This window comes from Cinclus cinclus, chromosome 22 (genome assembly GCF_963662255.1).
Source record: "Cinclus cinclus chromosome 22, bCinCin1.1, whole genome shotgun sequence".
Classification (NCBI taxonomy): domain Eukaryota; kingdom Metazoa; phylum Chordata; class Aves; order Passeriformes; family Cinclidae; genus Cinclus; species Cinclus cinclus.
The window spans coordinates 4,324,692-4,345,502 of NC_085067.1; the positions used below are offsets into that span (position 1 = coordinate 4,324,692).

Here is a 20,811-nt window from a genome sequence, read left to right on the forward strand (position 1 = left end):
ACCCCACGCACATGGTCTGGTCCCCGCAGGGGATTATCACTTCCCCCCAGCCGATTTCCAGGAATACCAGCCTGCCCTGGCACAAACAAGCCTAGACAATGTCACAGCTCTGGCTGCAGGATGCGGCCCTGTGGGGACAGACAGGGCTGGGGGACACAAATGACCAGGGTCACGCACAGGCAGGTGACACTCATGGTCAGGGGGTGGAGCCATTTGGGGACATGCATGGTCAGGGGACAAATATGACCAGAGTCATGTGCAATGGGGGGACACAGCCCTCTTGGGGACACACGTGGTCAGGAGGGGCATGCCCTTGGGGGGGACACAGCTGGAGTTTACATCCCTGAAGGGGACACACATGTCCAGGGAAGTGTGTCCTTTGGGACACCTAACTGGGGGATATATCCCTCAAAGGGTCACATCCCCCCTAGGAGGGGGAATGAATTTCCACGGTTTCCTTAAAGGCAAGAGGGCAAATCCTTTTTTGGGGCGGACACACTGCTAGGGGTCGTGTCCCTCAAGGGAGCAAATATGGCTGGGGCATAGCACTATAGAGGTGACCCACCCAGCCTGGCAGGGCTGCTCCCCCTGCCCTGTCCAACACTACTGGGAACCAGTTTGTAGTGGGGAGCTCCCAGTTCAGGGTCCTTACAACTATGGGAAGGGATAATCCTGGTGACCACAGAAGGATGGGTTATTTGTGGGGCCACCCTGAAGTGGAAGGCACAGGGGGTGGCCCCTTGCAAGCCCCACATCCCCCCATGGACAATGCCAGGCTGGGTAGGGGGAGCTGCTTGGGGCAGTGCCCCCCTGGGCATGAAGGGGTTAAGGGCCCCATCCAGCTGTGCAGTGCAGATGTGAGATATGCAGATGAGACAGAGCAGGTTTTATAAGGCGGGTGCAGATCCAGCACCCCACAAAGCCCCAGTGCCACCCCCATCGGTAGGTGCCACCACCTGGGGAGCTGCTGTTCTACTTGGGGAGGGTGGGACTGGGGGAGGCAAAGGTGGGGTTTTGGAAACCTCTGTCCTGCTCTGAGATGGTGGATATAGGATAAAAGGAGGGGTTAGGGGGATGCTGTGGTGGGGAGGCAACTGGGAGCCTTCAGTCCCACTCTGGGACAGCAGGACTGGGGGGCAAAGATGGGGTAGGGGGGTGTTGGGGTGAGAGGGCAGTTGGGAACCTCTGCTCTTCTCCAGGGTGGTGGGAATGGGGTGACAAGGAAGGATTATTTGGGATACCTGTGTAGGGAAGCCACAGAGAACCTCTATCCTGCTCTGGGGTGGTGGAATTGGGAGGGATAAAGAGCAGGCAAGGAGGTTCTGGGTCGGGGAGGCCACCAGGAGGCTCAGGAGGCAAGAGGACCAGGGGGACAGGGGTGGATGAGGGTGACACCGGGGTGGGAATGGGCTGTGCTCCCTAACCACGCTGTCCCCTGCAGGCACCGCTCTCCTCTCCACGCTGTCCCGGGCAGGATATCATCATATACTGTAAGTTGGCTATGAGACACTACAGTATAGATGATGTACTCCCCAGGCTGCACCGACCTCCTCCCGCCAGCACCGACCGGGACCACGGCCCGGGGCACCGGGGATGTGTGACACGGGCTGGGAGGGAGATGGGATGGGGCATCCCGGGGTGTGGGAAGATCTGGACACAGCCAGGGACTCACGGCCGGCGGGGAAACCGTTACCATTACTGAGTTTAGTAATGGTAACGGTTCTGCTGACGGCCGGGCACGCAGCACGGCATGGAATGGCATGGAATGGCATGGGAATGGTACTGGATGGCATGGGAATGGTACTGGATGGCACGGGAATGGCATGGAATGGTACTGGATGGCATGGGAATGGCATGGGAATGGTACTGGATGGTACTGGATGGCACGGGAATGGCACGGAATGGGACAGCATGGACATAGGGATGGACGGGCACAGGACAATAAAGAGTTCCAGAACCATGGCTCCGTCTCTCCTTCCTCACCACATCCCCTGGGGGTTCCATGCTGATGGAACTGAGCAACTGGGGTGCACTGGAGTGTGACAGGGTATTTTGGGTGCGTTCAGGCATAGAGGGGCACATAGGTACCTTGAGACAGGGTTTTGTGGTGCAGGGGACACAGCTGTGCACTGTGGGGTGGTGCAGGGAGCACTGGGGAGAACTGGGAGGCACTGGGGTGTGTTGGGGAAGGCTGGAAGTCTTAAGGAGTATTGGGGTGCTGTGTAGTGGGAGCACTGGGATGCACAGGGTTGTTCAGAAGAGGGGAACTGGGAGCACTGGGTTTCACTGGGGAGCGCAGGGGGCTGTAATCACATGCAGGGGATGTGTTGTGGGGGACACTGGGGATCCTGGGGACAGACTGGAGGGAGTTGTAAGGAGCACTGGTACAAACCAGTATGTGCGGTCAAAGGCACTGGGGATCCTGGGGACAGACTGGAGGGAGTCGTATGGAGCACTGGGACAAACCGGTGTGTGCTGTCGAAGGCACTGGGGTTCACTGGGCTGTGTGACAGGGAGCTCTAGGAGCACTGAAGGCACTGCAGGCACTGAGAGCCCTGGGGTCACTGGGTACACAGAGAACACTGGTGACACTGGGGTGACACTGGGGTGGCACCGGTGACACTGGGAGGTCACCGGTGACGCTGGTGACGCCGGGAGCAGTGGTGACACTGGGGGGGCACTGGTGACACCGGCAGCGCTGGGGACCCCGAGGTGCCGCCACCTGCACCACCCGGTGGCGCCGGCAGGGGGCGCGCCCGCGTCCTTGCCCCTACCCTGAGCGGCGGGCTCCTCCGCTGTTTCCATCCCACAATTCCCCGCGGCACAGCGGCGCTCTGGCCCCGCTCTGCCGCTCTCTTTGTCCCCGCACTGTTCGCCAATGGGAGCGGGCGCCGCTCGCCTTCCCGGCGTGCCCCGCGGCGGGCCAGCATGGCGGCTCCCATGGCCGCAGCCGCCTCACGGGGGGCGCTCTGGGCTGCCGGTGCCGCCGGGGCGGGGCCGCTCCGGCTGGGAGCAGGTTCGCTGGGGCAGCGGGCGTACTCTGGGGATGGCTGGATCCGGGAGGTGGCGGGCGAAACGCCGGGCTGGACCGGGGCCGGCCGAGAGGCCTTGTTGGTGGGATGAGGGCTGTCCGGACGCTGCGTGTGGAGATAGGGGAGAACGCGATCTTGGTGTGGTTTAGGTACGTGCTTGGTATATTCGGTGGTTTTTTCCAGCTCGCCTCCCGGGGAGCCGCAGAAGCGGGAGCAGCTTGACACTGGGCACGATTCTGGGTGTTCCTGAACACTGGAGCAGGAACAGCTCGGCGCTGGGCAGGATCCTGGGCGTTCCCAGCCGCTGGAGGGGGAGCAGCTCGGCGCTGGGCAGCCTCCTGGGCATCCCCACCGAGACCCCACCTGCCGCTCTGGGCCAGCACCCACCGCCGGTGGCCACTGACAAAGGTGAATGGTGCCGGCTGCTGCCCCGCCCCAGCGCGATCCTGACCCGCGGCGGGGTTTGGCAAGTTCCAAGCTCCTCCTTTCCCTGGCAGATGAGCAGAAGCGCCTGTTGGAGAATCGGCCCGACCAGCCCCAGAACCCCAGGGTGCTGAGAATTGCCATCATTGGCGCTCCCAACGCCGGGAAATCCACGCTCTCCAACCAGCTCCTGGGAAGGAAGGTGAAGCTGGGGTGCAGCTCAGGCTGTTACCTTGGGTTTTTGGCATGTCCTAGCTGTGTGACGTGCTTAATTAATTTCCTGCAGGTTTTCCCAGTCTCCAAGAAGGTCCACACCACCCGCTGCAAGGCCCGGGGTGTCATCACACACCAGGACACGCAGCTGGTGAGTCCTGGCTACAAAGGGCAGGATTTGGTCATCTGTATCCCATAGGATTTCTTTTCATTGCATAAGGGTAGGGTTTTCCCCTGACCTCTCACTGCTGGCAGACTTGAAACACTTGTTTTTCCTTTTTGTAGATCATTCTGGACACACCTGGCCTCACTAATCCCTTAAAAGCCAAAAGGTACCATCACTGGTGTGGGGAGGGGTGTGTGTGCTGCCTGTCAAGAGTTGCTAAAACAGGAATGTGATTTTCCCTGTGCGAAGTCTGTAAAACAGGAGGGAGATCAATGTATATTTTTAGTCTTGTTTTGGTCTCCAAGAATTTTTTTGTTGCTATTTCAGTAGCTCACAGAGCCTCTGATATCCCTTGAGCCCGTTTTGTGTGTGATTCTTTGTATCTGCACATGACAAGGGATGTCACAACCTCTCTAGAATGAGGGAGAACACTGGTTTTCTTTTACTTTGAGGGGGAGGAAAACAGATATAATTAAACATGTCTGGTTTACTCATTTGTATGTGTCTTTTCAGGCATAATTTAAATGAAGCCATGCTGACAGACCCATGGGATAGCATGAAACATGCAGATTTAGGTGGGTTTTCAACTCCTTTTGGATCAAACAAAATCCTTTTCTGCCACACAAGTTCCCAGCTGTGGTATCTGGGTGTTTACTGACAGCACAGGCAGCCCAAGGAGTGTGAACTGGGAAAGAAGGGCAGAGAAAAGATCTGGAATACTGAACTGAGGAGGGGATAAGAACTGCCTGGTGCCAAGGGGAGGCACTCTGAGTTAATAATTGGACTTGGATGTTGAGATTTAGCACGTGTGATGTCATTAGGGTGGCATGGGTAAACTACATTTTAGTGTTTTGTCAATAAAACTCCTCTTGTCATGCCCCTCCTGAGAAGAGGAGTGACCATAGACTCTAAAGCTGCAAATGAACATTCTGGAAAATGTGGGTTTATCCTGTTTCCCTCCCTCTTTCCTGGCAGTCCTGGTTCTGGTGGACGTGTCAGATCACTGGACACGGAACTCCCTGAGCAAGGAGGTGCTCAAGTGCCTGTCTCAGTTCCCCCACATCCCCAGTGTCCTGGTCCTGAACAAGGTAAATCCTGCTTGTTCTTCCTGCCTTCTTCAGGCACCACCTGGCATCAGCAGTGATGGGTTTTGGGGTCCCTGGTGTTTTAATGGACACAGGTTTCCCACTCTGCTCCAGAATATTAAGGGATGTGTGTGCACCTGTTGCATTTACAAGCACCCCTGAAGTTGTACTGCTGTTTGGGGTTTAAACCCATCTGGGAAGAGGAGCTAGGTCAGCCAGGGAGAATCTCAGAAGAGCTGACAGGTTCTCAGTGCTTGTGCAAACTGTGCTGGCACTGCTGACACACTCTGGTTTGGCCCCTGGTCACAAAACTGTCCTGTCCAGCAGCAGCTGCTTCCCTGGGTGGTTTCCTCTGTTTCCTTCAGATCCAGGGCCCAGCTGCCCACTTCATTTAGTATAAATCTTGACACTTCTCTCTCTGTCTTCAGGTGGATATACTAAAGAAGAAGTTTCTCCTGCTGGAAATAGCAACTGACCTGACAGAGGGAGTTGTAAATGGAAAGAGATTGGAAGTGAAATCTGCACTTAAACAGGATTCCAATCCTTCAGCAAAGTCTCGCCTTCATATCACTTGGGCTTCTCCACCTGAAAGCAAGGTCCCTAGGTCTTCCTTTGGGCAGGAAAAGAATCAGGCCCAGGTTGGCTCTGGTTTGAACAAGAGCAGTGATGTTGGGGGCCCTGGCACAGGGGAAGCCCAGGGTACCAAGCCAAAGTACCATGGACCTGAGGATCAAAAAGACAGAAAAGGCTGGCCACACTTCCAGGAGATCTTCATGCTGGCAGCTCTCCGTGGGGAGGAGGTGGATACACTCAAGGTAATTCCAGTCTGAACTTACCACACCTGGAGCATGGGGTGGGACGCCAGCACTTCATACAGAGCCTCAGCTTCTGTTCCTGGCCTGGGATGGGGGGAAGGTGTCACGTGTCAACATGGGATGTGTCCTTGCTGCATCTCCAGAGTTTTCTGTACAAAACTCTTACCTGGGGTTCTCCTAATAACAGCTTGTTCACAACAATGAATGCACCCACTGCTGTCTCTCAGCTCCAGGGTTTCTGTGGGCTTTTGTGACTGATAAACACAGCCCTAGGGAGGGTTTCAGAGCTTCCCTTTCTCCTTTCCCTGCCCAAAATACCAAACCACTGCCCTGATGCCAGGCCAGCAGCAGTGCCCTCTCTGCAGGAGGAGCACAGGGTGTTGGCACTGTGTGACACGTGGCAGCTGATGGGGGATTGTGTTGTGCCCACAGAGGTACCTCCTGATGCAAGCCAAGCCAGGCCCTTGGGAATTCCACAGCGATGTCCTGACCAACCAGTCACCTCAAGAGATCTGTGATAATATCATCAGGGAGAAGATCCTGGAGTACTTGCCCTTGGAAGTGCCTTATGGAGTGACTCAGGTGGGAAATGTGCACAGGCAGACTTGGCCAGGAGCTGTTTTGTTGGGAATTTTGGGCTGTGTGATGAGAATCCCTTTGTTTGGATCTGTGGCATCTGCCAGGCCCTGTGGGATGACTCCATACTTGCACCTCAGGTGTGCTCTAAGACCCCTTCTGTGTGAGAAGGGGTTTCCCTTGTGTGCTGGTGTCTCCAGGGGAGTGGTGTTGGGGGTTCCTAAGGGCTTTTCAGGATTGCTGAGTGCTTGTTTGCTGTTGCAGGTGACGGAGATATGGGAGGAAGGAGAATGTGGGGAGCTGTTCATTGTGCAGAGCCTCCTGGTGCCAAGGGAGTCCCATAAAGTGAGTGAGGGAAGAAAAATGGGATGCTGGGGAGGGTGAAGGGAGGTTCCCCAAGTCCAACGCATGCATCCTTGCTGTAATCCCCTCTCTCTCTCTTTTGGGAAGAGCCACGTACCCAACACTGGCTGTTCAGTAGCAGCTCAAACCTTCCCAAAGTTGCCTCACAGTTTAATGCTGGGATTTCCCTCATTGCTTCTGTGGCTGCACTGTTCTCCTAGGCAATGTAAGGGTGAGTTTGATGACGTTCTCTCTGGGTTTTAACACAGAGGATGTTGATTGGAAGAGGAGGAAAGGTCATCAGCAGGATTGCTCAGGAGGCTGGCCAGGACCTGATGAATACTTTCCTGTGTGATGTCCACCTGAAGCTCAAGGTGGAGGTGAAGGGTTGAGCACTTGGTGTGTTTTAACAGCCCTTGAACTCTCTGATCATGTGGAGAAACCAGTCCTGAGGGTATCTTGGCACTTCTGTTCAATTCAGAAATAGAGGATGATGGAATCACTACAGTGGGTTGAAGTAGAATATATTATTCTTTGGGGGAACAGCCCAAACTGAAATAAAATCTCCAGACCTTCTATGGCATCTGAACTGGGGACAGACACTGGAGAATCAGCTGCACCCATGATTCTGGTACTGCATTTCCAGAGCTGCCACCCACTTCTTTTGGGCTGTGTCTCATATCCTTGCTCTCAAGGTGTTTGTATGTGGAAGTTCAGGAACATCTCCTGCCTTGTGGCAAACAAAGGGTCACAGTGAAGGATTATTATGAAGCACATATTTGTAATCTCTTCTGAAGGCTGAATCATGGTCACACAGGAGGACTAGCCACCCCAGCCCACCTGATGGTCTCATGTTGACTTTTCTCCCTGCCCTTTTGAAGTTGGTGAGTGTACGGAGTCAGTTTTAGGGGTTTGCTGGAACATGTGTAATGCCTGATTGGCTTGTCTGTCATGTGAAAACAGCATGAACCCACTTTTTGGGAATTTGAGTAGTTTATTGCATCAGTTACTTCCAGGTCCTCACTCTTTGCATCAGGGTCACAAATACAAACAATGAAGCTGTTGAAGCTAAAGAAAACCCCAAAGTGGGAAGAGCAGCAGGTTCTGCAGCTCAGCTGTAACAGAGAGCACCTGGCACAGATGAGGCTGGAGGAGCAGGGCTCTTGACATGGTGGAGCCTGGCACCATGTGTGTGTAGTTGGACCTGGTGTTGGGGGCTTGTTTTGATCTTTTGTCAGGCATTGGGAGCACTGGGTACCTTCCTGCCAGCAATCCAGGTAAATCTCCATGTGCAGTTCTAGGTTAGCATCCCTGAGACAAGAAAACCCCAGCAGGGAAGAGAGTGGGAAGGGTCTGGAACCCAAACCTGCTCAGCCCCTTGTCCCTGTCTGGTGTACTGTGAAAGAGGTGTTTTACCCTTCTGCTGACTGACTCTATCTGGAATGTGAGATCAACTGAAAATTGGGTTGGGAGACTTCCATGGAGTGTCCTTTCTTGTTTTCCAGGAGAAGGGGGTGCTGTGGTCCCTTGAATGCTGCTGTACAACTTTTGTATTTCCCTTGCAATAAAATGAGGTCCCAGCACAAGTGATTGTTCTCTCCTTTATTCCTCCCTGGCAGCCTGACCTCACAGCCACCACCTTCCCTCTGTTTTATTCCAGCTCAAACTCATGTCATTCCTTCTTCCAAGTTGAGCTTAGATCCCGTTTCCTGAGCTGTGACTTCTGAAGGTTGCACCTTGTGGGGGGAAAAGCTGGGTAAGCAGAGTTGGAGGTATAAGGAGGGGTACCCCATCATGGGATGGGGTACAAGGAGAAGCTGTCTCTGCATGGCTGTGTCATGGGAGGGGTCAGGGTCACCCTGCTGTTCCAGAGCTTCATGCCCAGCTGCTTCCAGGGATGGAGCCGAGTACCCAAAGCAACAGCCACGCCTGGGGGCAGTGGAAATGCTCTTGGCATGGGAGGGGGTGAAGTCTCTCACCTTCCTGACTTGCAGCTCCTTAACGAGCTTGGAGAATTAGGTTAATTATCCCATTGCAAGCTCAACGCAGGGGTGCGAATCATCACTTCCCTGTGGAAAAAAGCTTAAGGAAGGACTGACCACAGGTGTGTGTGGGGTGTCTGTCGAGACCTCGGTGTGGGCAACACCGGAGCTGTGGCAGAACCTCTTCTGTGTCCCCTCCCTGGCCCACCTGCACCTCCCTGTCCACCCCCGTTTTCTTTCATGTCCTCCCTGTGCCCCTGCCATGACCACATATCCTCCCTATGTACCGGCCGTGTCCTTCCCTGTTCTCCACGTCCCCTTCACGACCTCCGTGTGCTCCCTCATGCCCTCCTTTCATGTCCCCGATATCCCCCAGTGTGTACCCGCCATGTCCCCGCCCCCCAATGTCCCCTCCCCGCTGTTCTCTGCACTACCCGCCGTTACCGGCAGGGGGCGGCGCTGCCCCCCCCCCAGTCCCCCCTCCCCTCTCTCCCGTCTCCGGGGGGCCGCGCGTGCGCGGGGCGGGGCGGGCGGCGCGCGGGCCGCGCGTGCGCGGGGGCGGCTGCGCAGCCAGCACGGCCGGGGCGGGCGGCGGCGGCGGCGGCGGGGCCGGGCGGGCACAGCGGCGGCGGCGCCATGAGGCCCGGGCAGGGGCACCGAGAGTAAGTGCGGCACACGCGGCGGGAGCGAGGGCGCGGTCCCACCGTGACCACCTCCTCCTCCTCCTCATCATCATCATCATCCTCCTACTCCCCCTCACAGCGCGGCGGGACCGCCGCGGTTCGTACCCCCCCCCTCCCCCCCCTCCACCATTGTCCTTCCCGGGTGTCCCCTCCCCCCGCCCGCTGAGGAATCAGCGGTGTGGCGACCCGCCCCCTGTCGCGACAGCCAACCCCTGTCGCGATACCCGCCGCGTGCCGCGACACTCGCCCCCCCGTCCCCCCCCCCCGGGTCTCCCCCGCGGAGCGCGGAGCTCCCAGGCCCCTCGGTAGCCCCGGCACCCTCGTTACCTGTCCCTGGGTACCGCGCACACGGCCCGCGATCGCGATAGTGCGTCAGCCATCGCGACAGAAGTGCCGTCAGGGGGAAGGGGGGATTGCGGTCGCAGTGCGAGCACATCCTTTGTGTGATTCTTTCCCAAGAAAAGTGTCCTTTTACAAGAGACTCGCAGGCTGCTTTGGGCTGGATGGGACCTCAAAGCCCGTCTTTCCCATGGGCAGGGAACAGGTATCGTCAGTCAATCATCGGTCCTTTTTATTCTCTACCAATCCATTTTCAAGTGTCTGAAGAAGAAGAAGAAGAAGAAAACTGCAGAGCTGGACGCCAGTTCTCAGTCCACTCGTGCAGCAAAGTACTGAGATGGTTTTGGTTCTGCTGCGTGTGAACCTCCCTGACCAACACCTGCGAGGGCTCACAGACATCTCTCACCCTCCCTTGGTAGCACTAGGTACAAGTTTAGGATAAATCACAGATGCAGGTTGATTAGCTCAACTAGAATTTCAAGCACTTCTTACTACAGTGCTTAATTTTTCCTTAGTCACATTGTCAAGAAAATACAAGTTTTTCTGGAGAACTTTTTGCGGCAGTACTTTCTTCCTCTTTATTGCACAAGTCCGGTTCTTTGTTGCTGCGGGAGAGGAGGGAGCTGGGAGCTCTCAGGAGATGAGCTTGGGTTCCTAAGTGATGTCATTTGTGCTGGAGCAACGGTAGTGACTTTGTGATGGAATAAATCCTGGATGTGTTGGGGCTTTGTGATTTTGTGTGTGTGTGTGCATGTGTGTGTGTGCACTGTGGAAACTTTGTCTGATTCAGCAGCCAGCTGAGAAAATTCCATGCTCTATTCTCCATAGGCTGTGAGGAAATAGAGTGGTGAGAGCTGCATTTTCATTTCAGCCTTTTTTTTTTTTTTTTTTTTTTTTTTAGAAAATTTCAACTTTAGTTAGAGTCTGTTCATTTAAGTGGGTGCATAAAGCAGTGGGGAAAGATGATGTTCAAGGGTCTTAAAGGTGTTAGAGGTGGAGAGAGCAGAGTTTTGCAGCCGGCAGCAGAATGAAGGATTCAAGGAGAGCTTTTAGGTGGGTCTGGAGTCCTGTAAAGCCAGTCCAGAGGGTCTGGAAGCTTGGAAAAGCAGTGATAACAGAAAGCAAACTTGAAAGCAAAATGCACTCACTATTAATTTTCAGCAGAGGAGGGTTTGAATCAAAAGCGAGTAAGAGTCAGAGGGTAAGGTTTGCAATTAACACAGAATCTAAGCTTTCATGGAGAAATGCCTCCGTAAAAGAAAGGCTATTTATTTTCCAAATTATATTTACACTGGGTAGAATTTCTGAGGTGAAGAAAAGAGAATTGCCCCTTGTCTGGGGGAGCACAGGTCGAGCAGGAGCTGGAAGAGGAGTTGATGAATTGGCTGTAATTCGCAGGCATCGCTTCAAGTATTTTCAATATTTCTCAACTATTTTAAGAAGCTGTATTGAATTCCAGCCCAACCAGCCTGATAGTCTGGAGAGAGGAAGGATGCATATTGCTGGAGCAAGAATTAAGCAAAAATAGATAAATCTGACATAATGGATGACAAGGGAAAGCTGATTGCTGAAAGATGCTGGCATGCTCTGTTTTTGCATGCTTGGCATATATTCTGTTGTGTTACATGGCTTTTGAAGTGTAAAAAAAAAAAAGAAAGAAATCTCATTTTGTGCTGAGATAAAAGAAAAGGCAGGTGCTTAAATTCTGTTAAGGATCAGCTTTGATACTGACATGAAATAGTGACCTCGCTTGCATTTACCCCCCTGTCATTTTGTGAACTTCTCAATTGAATAAATAATTCACTTAGCACCAAATAAATGCCATTTAATAAGATGGTATTTTTGATCCCCATTTCACTTCACATTACAAACTGTTTCACACTTTTTCAGCTTGAGCACAGCCTGGGGTGCTATTTCTGTTAATAACATTAAAAATATGTTGGAGAATGTCCACATAGTATTGTTTTTTCTCCAAATGTGAAATTAAGAAACCGTTGTGTTCTCTGCAGCTTGGATATTTGCCTTCATTTAAGCCTTATTTGTATTTGTTTCAAGTTGTCCTCTGATAGATAAGCATTTATATCTATGCTTGCTTCTGGGAACTCTTACCAGATCAAGAGAAGTAAGGATTTTTGTCAAGGACTGAAGTATCTCTATTTCCCAGAAGCTCAGACAATGTGCAGGAGCTCAGCTTGTGTCCTCTGCTGCACTTGCTGAAATGCCTGAATGTAGGATAGAAACTTTTATCAGCATTTCCAGTGCAATATTTTTATTTTTTCACATCAGTTTGCCCATTCATTTTTACTCTTTTTCATTTTTGACCATGACTTGTTACTGGCCACACATGGAGATGGGGAGAGGAGGAAGCAGAAAATTTTACCCTGGCTGGCCTCACCCCAAAAACCTCCATCACCAAAACATTACATATCCTATATATTTCTGGCTATTATTTATGGAGTTGCTAAATACACCACCAAGAACGTAGCCACAGCCCGATTGGATTGAGTTATTTAACAGATGATCAGCACTTTTAAATAATTGTTTTAAGAACATGTAGTTCACTGAAATGCTACACCCATCAGGTGAGTAACAGGTCACTGTTGTGTAGCAGTACACTGTATCCAGGGCCTGGTGACTCTTCAGAGGCTTTTTTTTCGGGTAAGATGCCTCTGAGGATGAGTAAAGTTTCACAGTTTTTTGCATCTGTAATGGGTCTATCACCCCACCCTTTCCAATTTTCAGCATTTGAAATGTTTAAACAATTTAAAACGTTCTCAAACTGGGAAGTGAAGTAATTGAATTTTTTATTCCTTGTGCGGTATGCCGCATTCCCATTTTCCCATTGTATTTTGTGACTCGTGTTAAAATCTTTACCACACAGATCTTGGTGCAGTTTTTTCTTCTAATTGCAGATCGTTACTTTGACTGCGAATGCAAAAATGAGTTTGTCACATTATTCATCTTTCTACTTAAAAAAAAAATGCTTCCCAAGTACTGTTTGAAGAACAGAGCTCCTGAGCAGGCATTCTGCTGGCTGACATCCAGAAAAGTTGTTCTGAACTTTACCCAAAGATATTTTTCCAAGGGGTAGTAATGTTTCAAAAGCTGATTTTACTGTCTAGGCAGGGCATAGCTTGGCCTGCACCTGGAGCTGACATAGACCTCTGTGTTCATCTGCTGCTGGTTTCTATGTTTACAGTAATTTGATTTAAATGAACACTTCAAAACTCAGCAGCTCATGGTTGATCCAACTTCATAGATCCTATAAGTCCCTTTTCCTTATTTCAGCACACTCTGTCTGGGTATCTCGCCATGCCTCTCTGCTCATTTTATATTTGTTCTGTTGTTGCTGTAATTATTCCCCCATTGTGTTTAAGAATTATGCTTTGTTTATGTATTCCCATTGCTTAACTTGTTTATGCTGTGTGTGAAGATCAGTCCAAGTTTGCAGGGTTTATGAGGAAAATAGTGATATTTCATTCTTGGAATAATTTCTCAGGAATGTAGTTTGGCTGCAGCTTGGATTTGGTAGGGAATAGTGGGGGTGTAGCACTTGGGGATGAAAACTGGGAAAGAATTTTCGTGTGAATTCCCAAGTCCCGTGCAGGGATTCTGGAGTGCTTGGAATGCGTGGAGCACTGGGTTGTTGATGTATTTAGAGATAACTGAACTGCTCTAGGCTTTTAAATAGATGCATTGATAGTTGTACTAGGGGAAAATGTGTTAGAAAACGGGTTCTCTGTAAATGCATCACATCTGAGATGAGCCTTTATGTACAAATCTGCTGAATTAGGATCCTGCCTGCAGCAGGTGTGGGTCCTGTCGGGTCTTAGGTGGGCAACGAGTGCTAACATTTAATTTCTTACGGTGTCTGTAGTAAAGGTGATGTAGAAAAAGGTGAACCATGAAAAGTGCAGCTATTTTTAGTGTTAAAGGGGAAAAAAAGCAGTCAGAAAATGATCTACTAAGTGATACACTGCTGACGTCTGTAGTGCAGCCAACCCAATTACGGTGCTGTATATTGTTTCCAGCAGGATTCTGATTGTTTCTAAATTGGGAACCACACGAGAGCAAGTGGAAATAGGTGAAACACTCTGCTCTTTTCTTCAGAGTGGATCTAGCATCCAGTTATTCTCTGTAATTTCCCTCCTCATACTGGGACAATCTCCCTGGCCTGGCTATAAGGTGGGAGCCACACAGGCAGAATAAAAAAAAAAAAATACTTCTATGTGTATTCTTTTTTTGTTGGTAAAATATCCCATAAGTCAGTGTTGAGCACTGTGGATTCTTTTCTCATTTCCTGGCCCCAGCATATCCTTTGCTGTATCCTGCTTTCCTTCTCCTTGCCTTCATGTTAAACTTGGAGTGTGCATGTTGGAGGATGTGTGTCTCACAGTCCTGCCCTTTCCTGTGGCTGTCCCTTGCCACTCATTTTGTTCCTCTCCCTAGGCAGTTGCTGCATGGAAAACACTTTGAAAAATATTTTAAGGTGACTGTCTTGAGCCAATACCACATATATATATGTGTATATGTATAGATACAGTTTAAATTATGTTGGAAAGAAATCTTTGTATGAACCTTTTTCAAAAAATTATGCAGATGCTCCCCCTCTCCAAAGTAAACTTCCTCCTCTGCTTATCTTTTTTTAAACCTGGAATGAAAAACAACATGTCTTTTCAACATCTGGAAAGGGGAGTCCTTTATGCCTACTTTATATTATTTTCTCCAGCGTTGTTCTTCATTCATCCTTCTGTTCTGGCACTGGTTTTCTTAATCTGTTGTCTTCTAAGCTGAGGGAATGTCATGTGCTTTGGCTTTATTGTGGACAGGGAAAATTAGGGCTTTGCTCACCCTTCTCTTATAGCTCATCTTGTGCTCTGATTCTGGGTTGGTTTTTATTTTCTTCAGCTACAGCAAAGCCCTCAGTTTTTGCCTCGAATGGGTGGTGTGTTCCTGGAGCTGGTAATTTGTGCATCCCTTGACTTTAAATTGTTCACAGCTCTGCCGAGCATTTGTGAATGAGTGTGAAGGGAAATCAATATATGAAAAAGCCAGAGTAGGGGTGGGAAAACAGCTCTTCCACCACCTTTTCCTGGTCACACCATTGCCTGATTTAGTTTTTGTGTCTGTGAACTCTTTAGTGTTTAAATTTAGAAAATGGATTGTTTTGGAAGAAGTCACTTTTAAGATCGTTTCCAGGAGATTTGTGTGTAATTTAATCCCATTCAGGTTTGCTGCTCTCTGATCTGCTTGTTCTGCAAGACTTCAGGTTCCCTATTTCCCTGTACTTCTCCCGCTGTGTTCTACAAATCTGTTGGGGTTTTTTTTCCAGTCAAAAACTACAGCAGCATTTCTGAATCCTTTTATACCTTTTCTGTTCCCTGTTCCTATTAATTGACAGGTGGTTTCTTATAATAACCTGGAGGTTTAAAAAATGTAACTTCAGTGTCTCTGAAGGATTTCATTAGTGATTATTATTCAGATACTCTAGAAATTGAATATGTGTGCTTTAGAAATAAGCCTGAATAATATATTTAGTATTTCTGCTGTATATTCTCTTAGGTTTACTATTAATTTCCAACACTGCTTAGTTTAATATTTCAGGGTATATTTTTATTTAAAGCTTATCGATGAGTGAAGCTGCTGATGAAAAAAAAATCTTCTCAGAATGTGACAGTCCTTCATAGCATCTCAACACTTGAATTTAAGTTGAGACAGGAAAGAATTAAAATTTTTCCATACTTCCATCTAGTGTGCATGAGGGAAATTGCATCCATGGCTAAAATTCCAGCCATTCTCCTAGCATTTCCAGTTGGATGAAGATCATCATCCACTGGTCTTTGTTAAGCAGTTACTGCTGATGAACTGGCAGGTTTGAGATTCAGGTATTTATGTGGTGGTACCTTTGTATGTCCATAAAATGGTGATGTATGAAGTTTGAGAAAAATCACCTTTTCACCATGTGGTGTTCGTGCTCTCCTTGACTGTGTTCTGCTCTATTTACTTGTCACTCGTGCTAAGATTTCTGCTGCTTGATTTATGAATTATTGCTATTGAAATAAAATTAAAGTGGCTGTTCAGTTATTTAAGAGCCAATTAAATCTGATTTTATTCTGGTGTAACATTTCCAGTGAAAGGGCATAAAACGCAGTCTGTGGGGGAAAGTTAGACCTAAAAATGGTTAGTGTTTATTTTTTATAATCTGGCCTTTCGACAGCTTGACTGGGCAAATAAAATCCTTTGCAATCTCACAGCAGTGACTGCAGATGTTAGAAGTTGCTCTGTATAAGAAAATAAAACAGGCTTGGTGCTTTCAATGATCCTGTATAAACCTTTAGCTGTGGCTGCTGGTTGGAGAATGTATCCAGCCAGGAGAAAGGAATTGGCAGAGCTTTTGGAGAATATAATTTATTTACCAATCTTTGGTGACTTTGACAGGTAGAAACAAAGGGTTTTTGGGATGAACATTTCTCAGATCGTGGGCTTTGGTGTCCTGAGGGATCAGTGTTAGAATTAGCTGAGTTTCCAGTATCAGATTGTGCTAATTACTGTGAGGTCCCCACTCACAGGGGATGCTTTGAGAAGTGCAGCCCCAGAACCTCGTTCATGCACGGACAGAGATGGGTCATTTGTGTTGTATTGGAGAGCCAAAATCACTCTTAAAAATCTGCTGGGGCATGAAAAACTAAAAACTCAAAAAAACTAAAGTCACCAGAAAATATCCTGCCAAGACTTGTAGTCCTGAATTTAAATACCAATGCATACAGCAAGGGGAGAATGAGCAGGTACTTTTCATTACGTGTGGCAATTAAAATGTGTCTCTTGGTAGTGGTATTTCTTACTAAGGGAAATGACAGTGCCAATCCCAGTTTTATTCTGACAGTTTCACACTGTGCATGATGTCTGCTGTGGGCATGGAGGGTGCAGGCTGAGCCTGTTTCGATATGAAGAGCCTGGTTTGCCTTATTTTTTTATTAAAAAGAAATCATATTGATGTGGATGTAATTTTATTTGTGACTAGACAAGCCTGCACTCGCCAGCTCTCAGGTTTGTGGCGTCTGTCTCCAACAAGATCGTAGATACGGAGAAAATTATTTATTTTAGTATCCAGTGCTTAGATAAAACTCTGGTTTTGTGCAGATGGCACTGAAAGGATAACACACAGCTCGGACAAATTTGTATAAACCACCATATATTTCTGCTAGAATCCAAATCTTCAGTCCATCAGTAATATTGAGGTTTATATTTTTGTACTAACCTGGGTTTTTTGCTGTATAGAATTACTTGCTGAGTGTGGAGCTTGGTGGGGATGGTGTACTCTGGTCTGGCTGCTCTGAGCTTCTTGGAGTGTCCTTCCTGCTGCCCAGTCTGGCATTCTGCAAAGCTGTTGGAAATTGTCTGGTTGATCTTGGAGAATGCTTTGGGGTTTGGGATGGAAAATGTTCAGGAGCATGAGGGTGCTCAGCTTTTTGGAGAGGGTTGGAGACAGCACAGGTGTTTGGGAGGGACCTGCTCCTCCCTCAAAGACCTTTATAAAACACTTTAGCAGAGCACAATCAAATTCTGATAGCGGCACTAATTCTAAATAAGTGTTTGCTAAACAACGTTAATGGATTTAAAATATTTTTAGGAGTAGTTATTAGTCCTTCAGTCTCGTATGGTGAAGGGAGTTTTGTCTCGATGGGGGGCTGCCATTCTAATGCTTCCTGGCAGGAGGCCTATTTTGATCATGCAAATTAGGTTGGAAAAAGTAGGCTAAGCCATTAAAAAGTAGGAGAGATCATGAAATTTTAAATTTTTAAGGTGACTGTTTTTCTAATTATTAACATTTTTATTATCATCATTCACATATGTCACTTCATTTCCCTTAATTCTCGTGTCCTCATCCCTTAACTCTGACAGCCTCAGTGCTGGTTGCTCTTGCATCTACCACTCCAAATGGAAGCCTCAGTCCATTGGCTATTTTATTCTCAGCAAGGTGCTTGGAAATACTGCCACGTGGTGTGTTTTGTTGTATAATTAGAAATGCAGATACAGTCTTTTTACTTGCACCATGGTTAATTTTTTCCTATTCCGTTGACATTAATAGGGACTGAAGGTTAAGCTTGCGTAAACTCCGGATATTTGCAGGGTTCTTGTTGGCAAGGGAATTTATTCTGGGAAGTGGGAAAGGGGCACATGGGTGAGGATTGGAGGCAGTGTCCACAGAAGGCTGGATCTCAGCTGGGAAGACACCAAGGTTTTCACCAGCATCTCATTAGGGTGTCATCTTCCCTACCAGTTTATGGGCAGGAAGACAGGGTGACACAGCACTGATGGAACCCAGGGTCTCTCTGGGGGTGTGGGGAAGAGCCCCCTGTTACCCCATGTAAGCCACATGGATCCTGTATCCTGCAGGAATCCTGCAGCCCGTTCCTCACATCCTGCTCCTCCGGGCAATGAGCGCGTCGGTAAAAAAACTGCCTTGGTGCCCATAGGCTTGCAAGCTTAATTTAATCCTATTAATTTTTAATAGAAAATTAATATTAAGCCAGCATACTTTGAACATGGCTTTGCCTGTGCCCAGAAAGACCCTCAGCTCATATTTGCTTAGGAGTGTTGGATCCTGCAGGAACAAGACCCTCCTGGAGCAATATGGGGCTAGGAGCAGAGGGATGCTGTCACCTTCAGCCATTACAGTAGCAGTGCCATGTTCCACCTCAGTGATCACAAGTGTTGGTTGGATTTCAAATCTCTCTCTTCAAAAAGGGTGTTGGGTGTGCCATGCATGGATAAACAGAGAGGAACAGGGCATTTTCAGCTAAAAATGTGCAACAAATACATTTGTGTCAATTATCACTGTGCTGACCCTACCAGAGTCTGATGGAAAATGCCACAGTTGGATATCAGTTTTACAAGGACTTCAATAAATACTAATCTATGCAATTTAGGGGTGATGTTGTGCAAGAAAAAGCATATTTTTAATTGCCATTTTCAGCTTTGCTACAGTTGATGTTCTGCAGCCTCCAGAACAGTAAACTCGAAACAGGAAGGTCGACTTTTGGAGCTGATGGTATCTTTGTCCTTAAGAGAGATTCTGGGAAAGTAAGCTGCATTCCTTAGCTCTTGCAACCCTTTTTAATTGTTTTTTCTCACAACCTTAGCCTGATCTTATCACCTAAGTAATTGTTGCATCATATTTGCTTTATTCTCCCTACTGGGATGTCAGATAATCGCTTTATACCTTTTAATGGAAAGTGTTTGGGAAGCCTGTTACCTCTGGGACGTAGATGAGCAGTGGAGCAATTATTGCAACAGTTGCATTTATCCCATTTTTCTGAAGCTGGATAGGAATCCAGCAGGAGAAGGCTTGGATGGCTGGCACCTCCTCTAGAATTGAGCAGCAGCCATAAAGTTACTTGGTGTTTTAAACCCCATCATAAAAGTAAAGCTGCCAGCTCTGCTGTGCCTCATGTTTGGGTATATCTCATCTGCAGGAATATTCAGCCAGACTTTCCCTTATGAAGTAGTATTGTAGGGTATTAATTATTCATAGTCAGTTTAATTCTTCTTTCTTGCATATTTAATTGTAATAGCATGCTGTATGTCACAGTGATTTCCCAGAAGAACTGTGCACCAAAGGCAAACCATTCAGGTATATGATCTTAAGTACATCCGTGCTAATCTTTGTTGTTTAATTTTGGAGCAGAATGGGATATTATCAGATGTTTCTTGCAGGGAAACAATTATGCAAAATCATGATTTCGCTTAATCTTTTCAGCTGAAATTTTCAAGCTGAAATGGCTGGTTTGATTTCCACTGATGACGTTTACGTTGTCTTGCTTATTTTATGAGGAAAAAATGCTTAATGGGAGGGAGGACGTGACTTTTGTTTTCTTCTCTGAAGCAGGGGAGCCTTTATCAAAGACTTTGGAAGTGTCAATCGATTCCTTGCAGAAGATGAAGGAAGGGAATAAGATTTTTATTGAGTTTTTTTCCAGTGATCAGAATAGCAATGCCAAATGCTTGTGTGATTAAGATTTTTTTAAACAATTTTTTTTTAACGTCTGGGATGGGCTCTTAGTGCTCGATGTGAGAAAATATTGGAGGCACAGGAACTGCAAATGCATTCACAATTTGATTTGCATTACCCTCCTTCCAGAGCTGCTTCGCTCTTGTAAGACACTTGGTGAAGCTGAATCCCTTGTATTTGGAGAGCAGGATTGTTCTCAGAGATTTACTGTAGGAGTTTAAACTTCTGAAAAATCTGTTTACAATGTGTCTGAACTGGAGCATAGAGGACACAGTAGAGACTGTTATCTGTTTACTGCTCAGATAAGGAGGTGGAATAGATTGCTGGCCTGTTTCTGAACTCTGCTTAATGAATGGTTGCTAGGCAAATTGCATCTCAATCAGCTTAATCCTCAAGATGTCATTTACAGGTCTGCTCTTTGTGAGGGCCAGAACTGTGCGCTTTCAAACTGCACAGGCCAGAAATTGCTAGCAAAGCAGCTTAGAATAGCTTGTTCAAAAATTCAGTGTACATGTGCTGCTGAGCTGCCCAATTTAAAGTGCCTGTTGTCGCAGGGCCGTCACTGCCTGGCCATGCGCGAGATGAGGCGTGCGGTGATAGACAGGAGGCAGCAGCATCCTTAGCATCGTTTCTGGATCAGCACAGCCCACAGCACCACGTTTTGGCACTGGATTAACGTGAAAGAAAGCGTTTCTAAATGGGGACCGCACTGCTGACGTGATGAAAGGTATTTCTGCTTTGGCTGAGTTCGCTCGGAGCCGGGTGTGATGTTGGGGTGTGTACATGGGATGTGGTTAACAGGTGGAAATGGGAGGTGGTGTCACCTGGCATGGGTCAGGGAGCTGGGGCTAGCCTTGGTGAGAGAGCTGTAGTCAGGAGAAGGCACAGGCTGGTTTTATGAAAGCTCCATGCTGCCTCTGGAACATTGGACTTTCTCCCGCGGCATCAGGCGAGAGCCAATTAATGGCATATGCTGGCATGTGGGATGCCCACTTACATTAGGCTCGTGGTTTAGTCCAAAGGAAAAAGTTTCCTAATATAGTTAAGCTTTAACAGTCCCTTTGTAAAGAAAGATAACAAGATCCTTGCTTTTATTGGTTTCCCATGACAGCGATTAATCTTGTTGCGGGCAGTGCATTGTTC

General features: G+C 48.3%; 2 protein-coding genes and 1 long non-coding RNA gene across 6 annotated transcripts in view; all 3 read left to right on the forward strand.

The window, feature by feature from the left end:
- Window positions 1-602: 602 nt before the first annotated feature.
- On the forward strand, window positions 603-1,962 carry LOC134052577 (uncharacterized). Its single transcript, XR_009933872.1, has 2 exons — window positions 603-942; window positions 1,442-1,962. It is a non-coding gene; the product is annotated as an uncharacterized LOC134052577 (long non-coding RNA).
- Window positions 1,963-2,873: 911 nt separating this feature from the next.
- Window positions 2,874-8,238, forward strand: ERAL1 (Era like 12S mitochondrial rRNA chaperone 1). 3 transcript variants are annotated; one of them, XM_062507087.1, is made up of 11 exons: window positions 2,874-3,016; window positions 3,216-3,440; window positions 3,530-3,657; window positions 3,742-3,819; window positions 3,954-4,000; window positions 4,348-4,409; window positions 4,810-4,922; window positions 5,348-5,734; window positions 6,167-6,316; window positions 6,575-6,655; window positions 6,761-8,238. In XM_062507087.1, exons 1-11 carry the CDS (start codon window positions 2,929-2,931, stop codon window positions 6,914-6,916), a joined length of 1,515 nt encoding a protein of 504 aa, XP_062363071.1. In that variant the 5' UTR covers window positions 2,874-2,928; the 3' UTR covers window positions 6,917-8,238. The 3 variants fall into 3 exon arrangements, with proteins under 3 accessions (XP_062363071.1, XP_062363072.1, XP_062363073.1); XM_062507088.1 differs by having other exon boundaries at window positions 2,877-3,016; window positions 6,922-8,238; XM_062507089.1 differs by having other exon boundaries at window positions 2,914-3,035; window positions 3,334-3,440; window positions 6,922-8,238.
- Window positions 8,239-9,235: 997 nt separating this feature from the next.
- FAM222B (family with sequence similarity 222 member B) overlaps window positions 9,236-20,811 on the forward strand; it is a 34,398-nt gene continuing 22,822 nt past the window's right edge. Inside the window, exon 1 of one of the 2 annotated variants that reach the window (XM_062507085.1) lies at window positions 9,236-9,296. The gene's annotated coding sequence lies outside the window, so the exon portion shown is untranslated. The remainder of the gene's footprint in view (window positions 9,297-20,811) is intronic. The other variant, XM_062507086.1, reaches the window with a different exon arrangement.

Bases quoted from the DNA above. Each gene is read 5' to 3' on its own strand.
- ERAL1 (XM_062507087.1), top strand. From the start codon at position 2,929: ATGGCGGCTCCCATGGCCGCAGCCGCCTCACGGGGGGCGCTCTGGGCT. The intron at 4,923-5,347 runs GTAAATCCTGCT...CTCTGTCTTCAG, and splicing joins GTGTCCTGGTCCTGAACAAG to GTGGATATACTAAAGAAGAA. The intron at 6,317-6,574 runs GTGGGAAATGTG...TTGCTGTTGCAG, and splicing joins TGCCTTATGGAGTGACTCAG to GTGACGGAGATATGGGAGGA.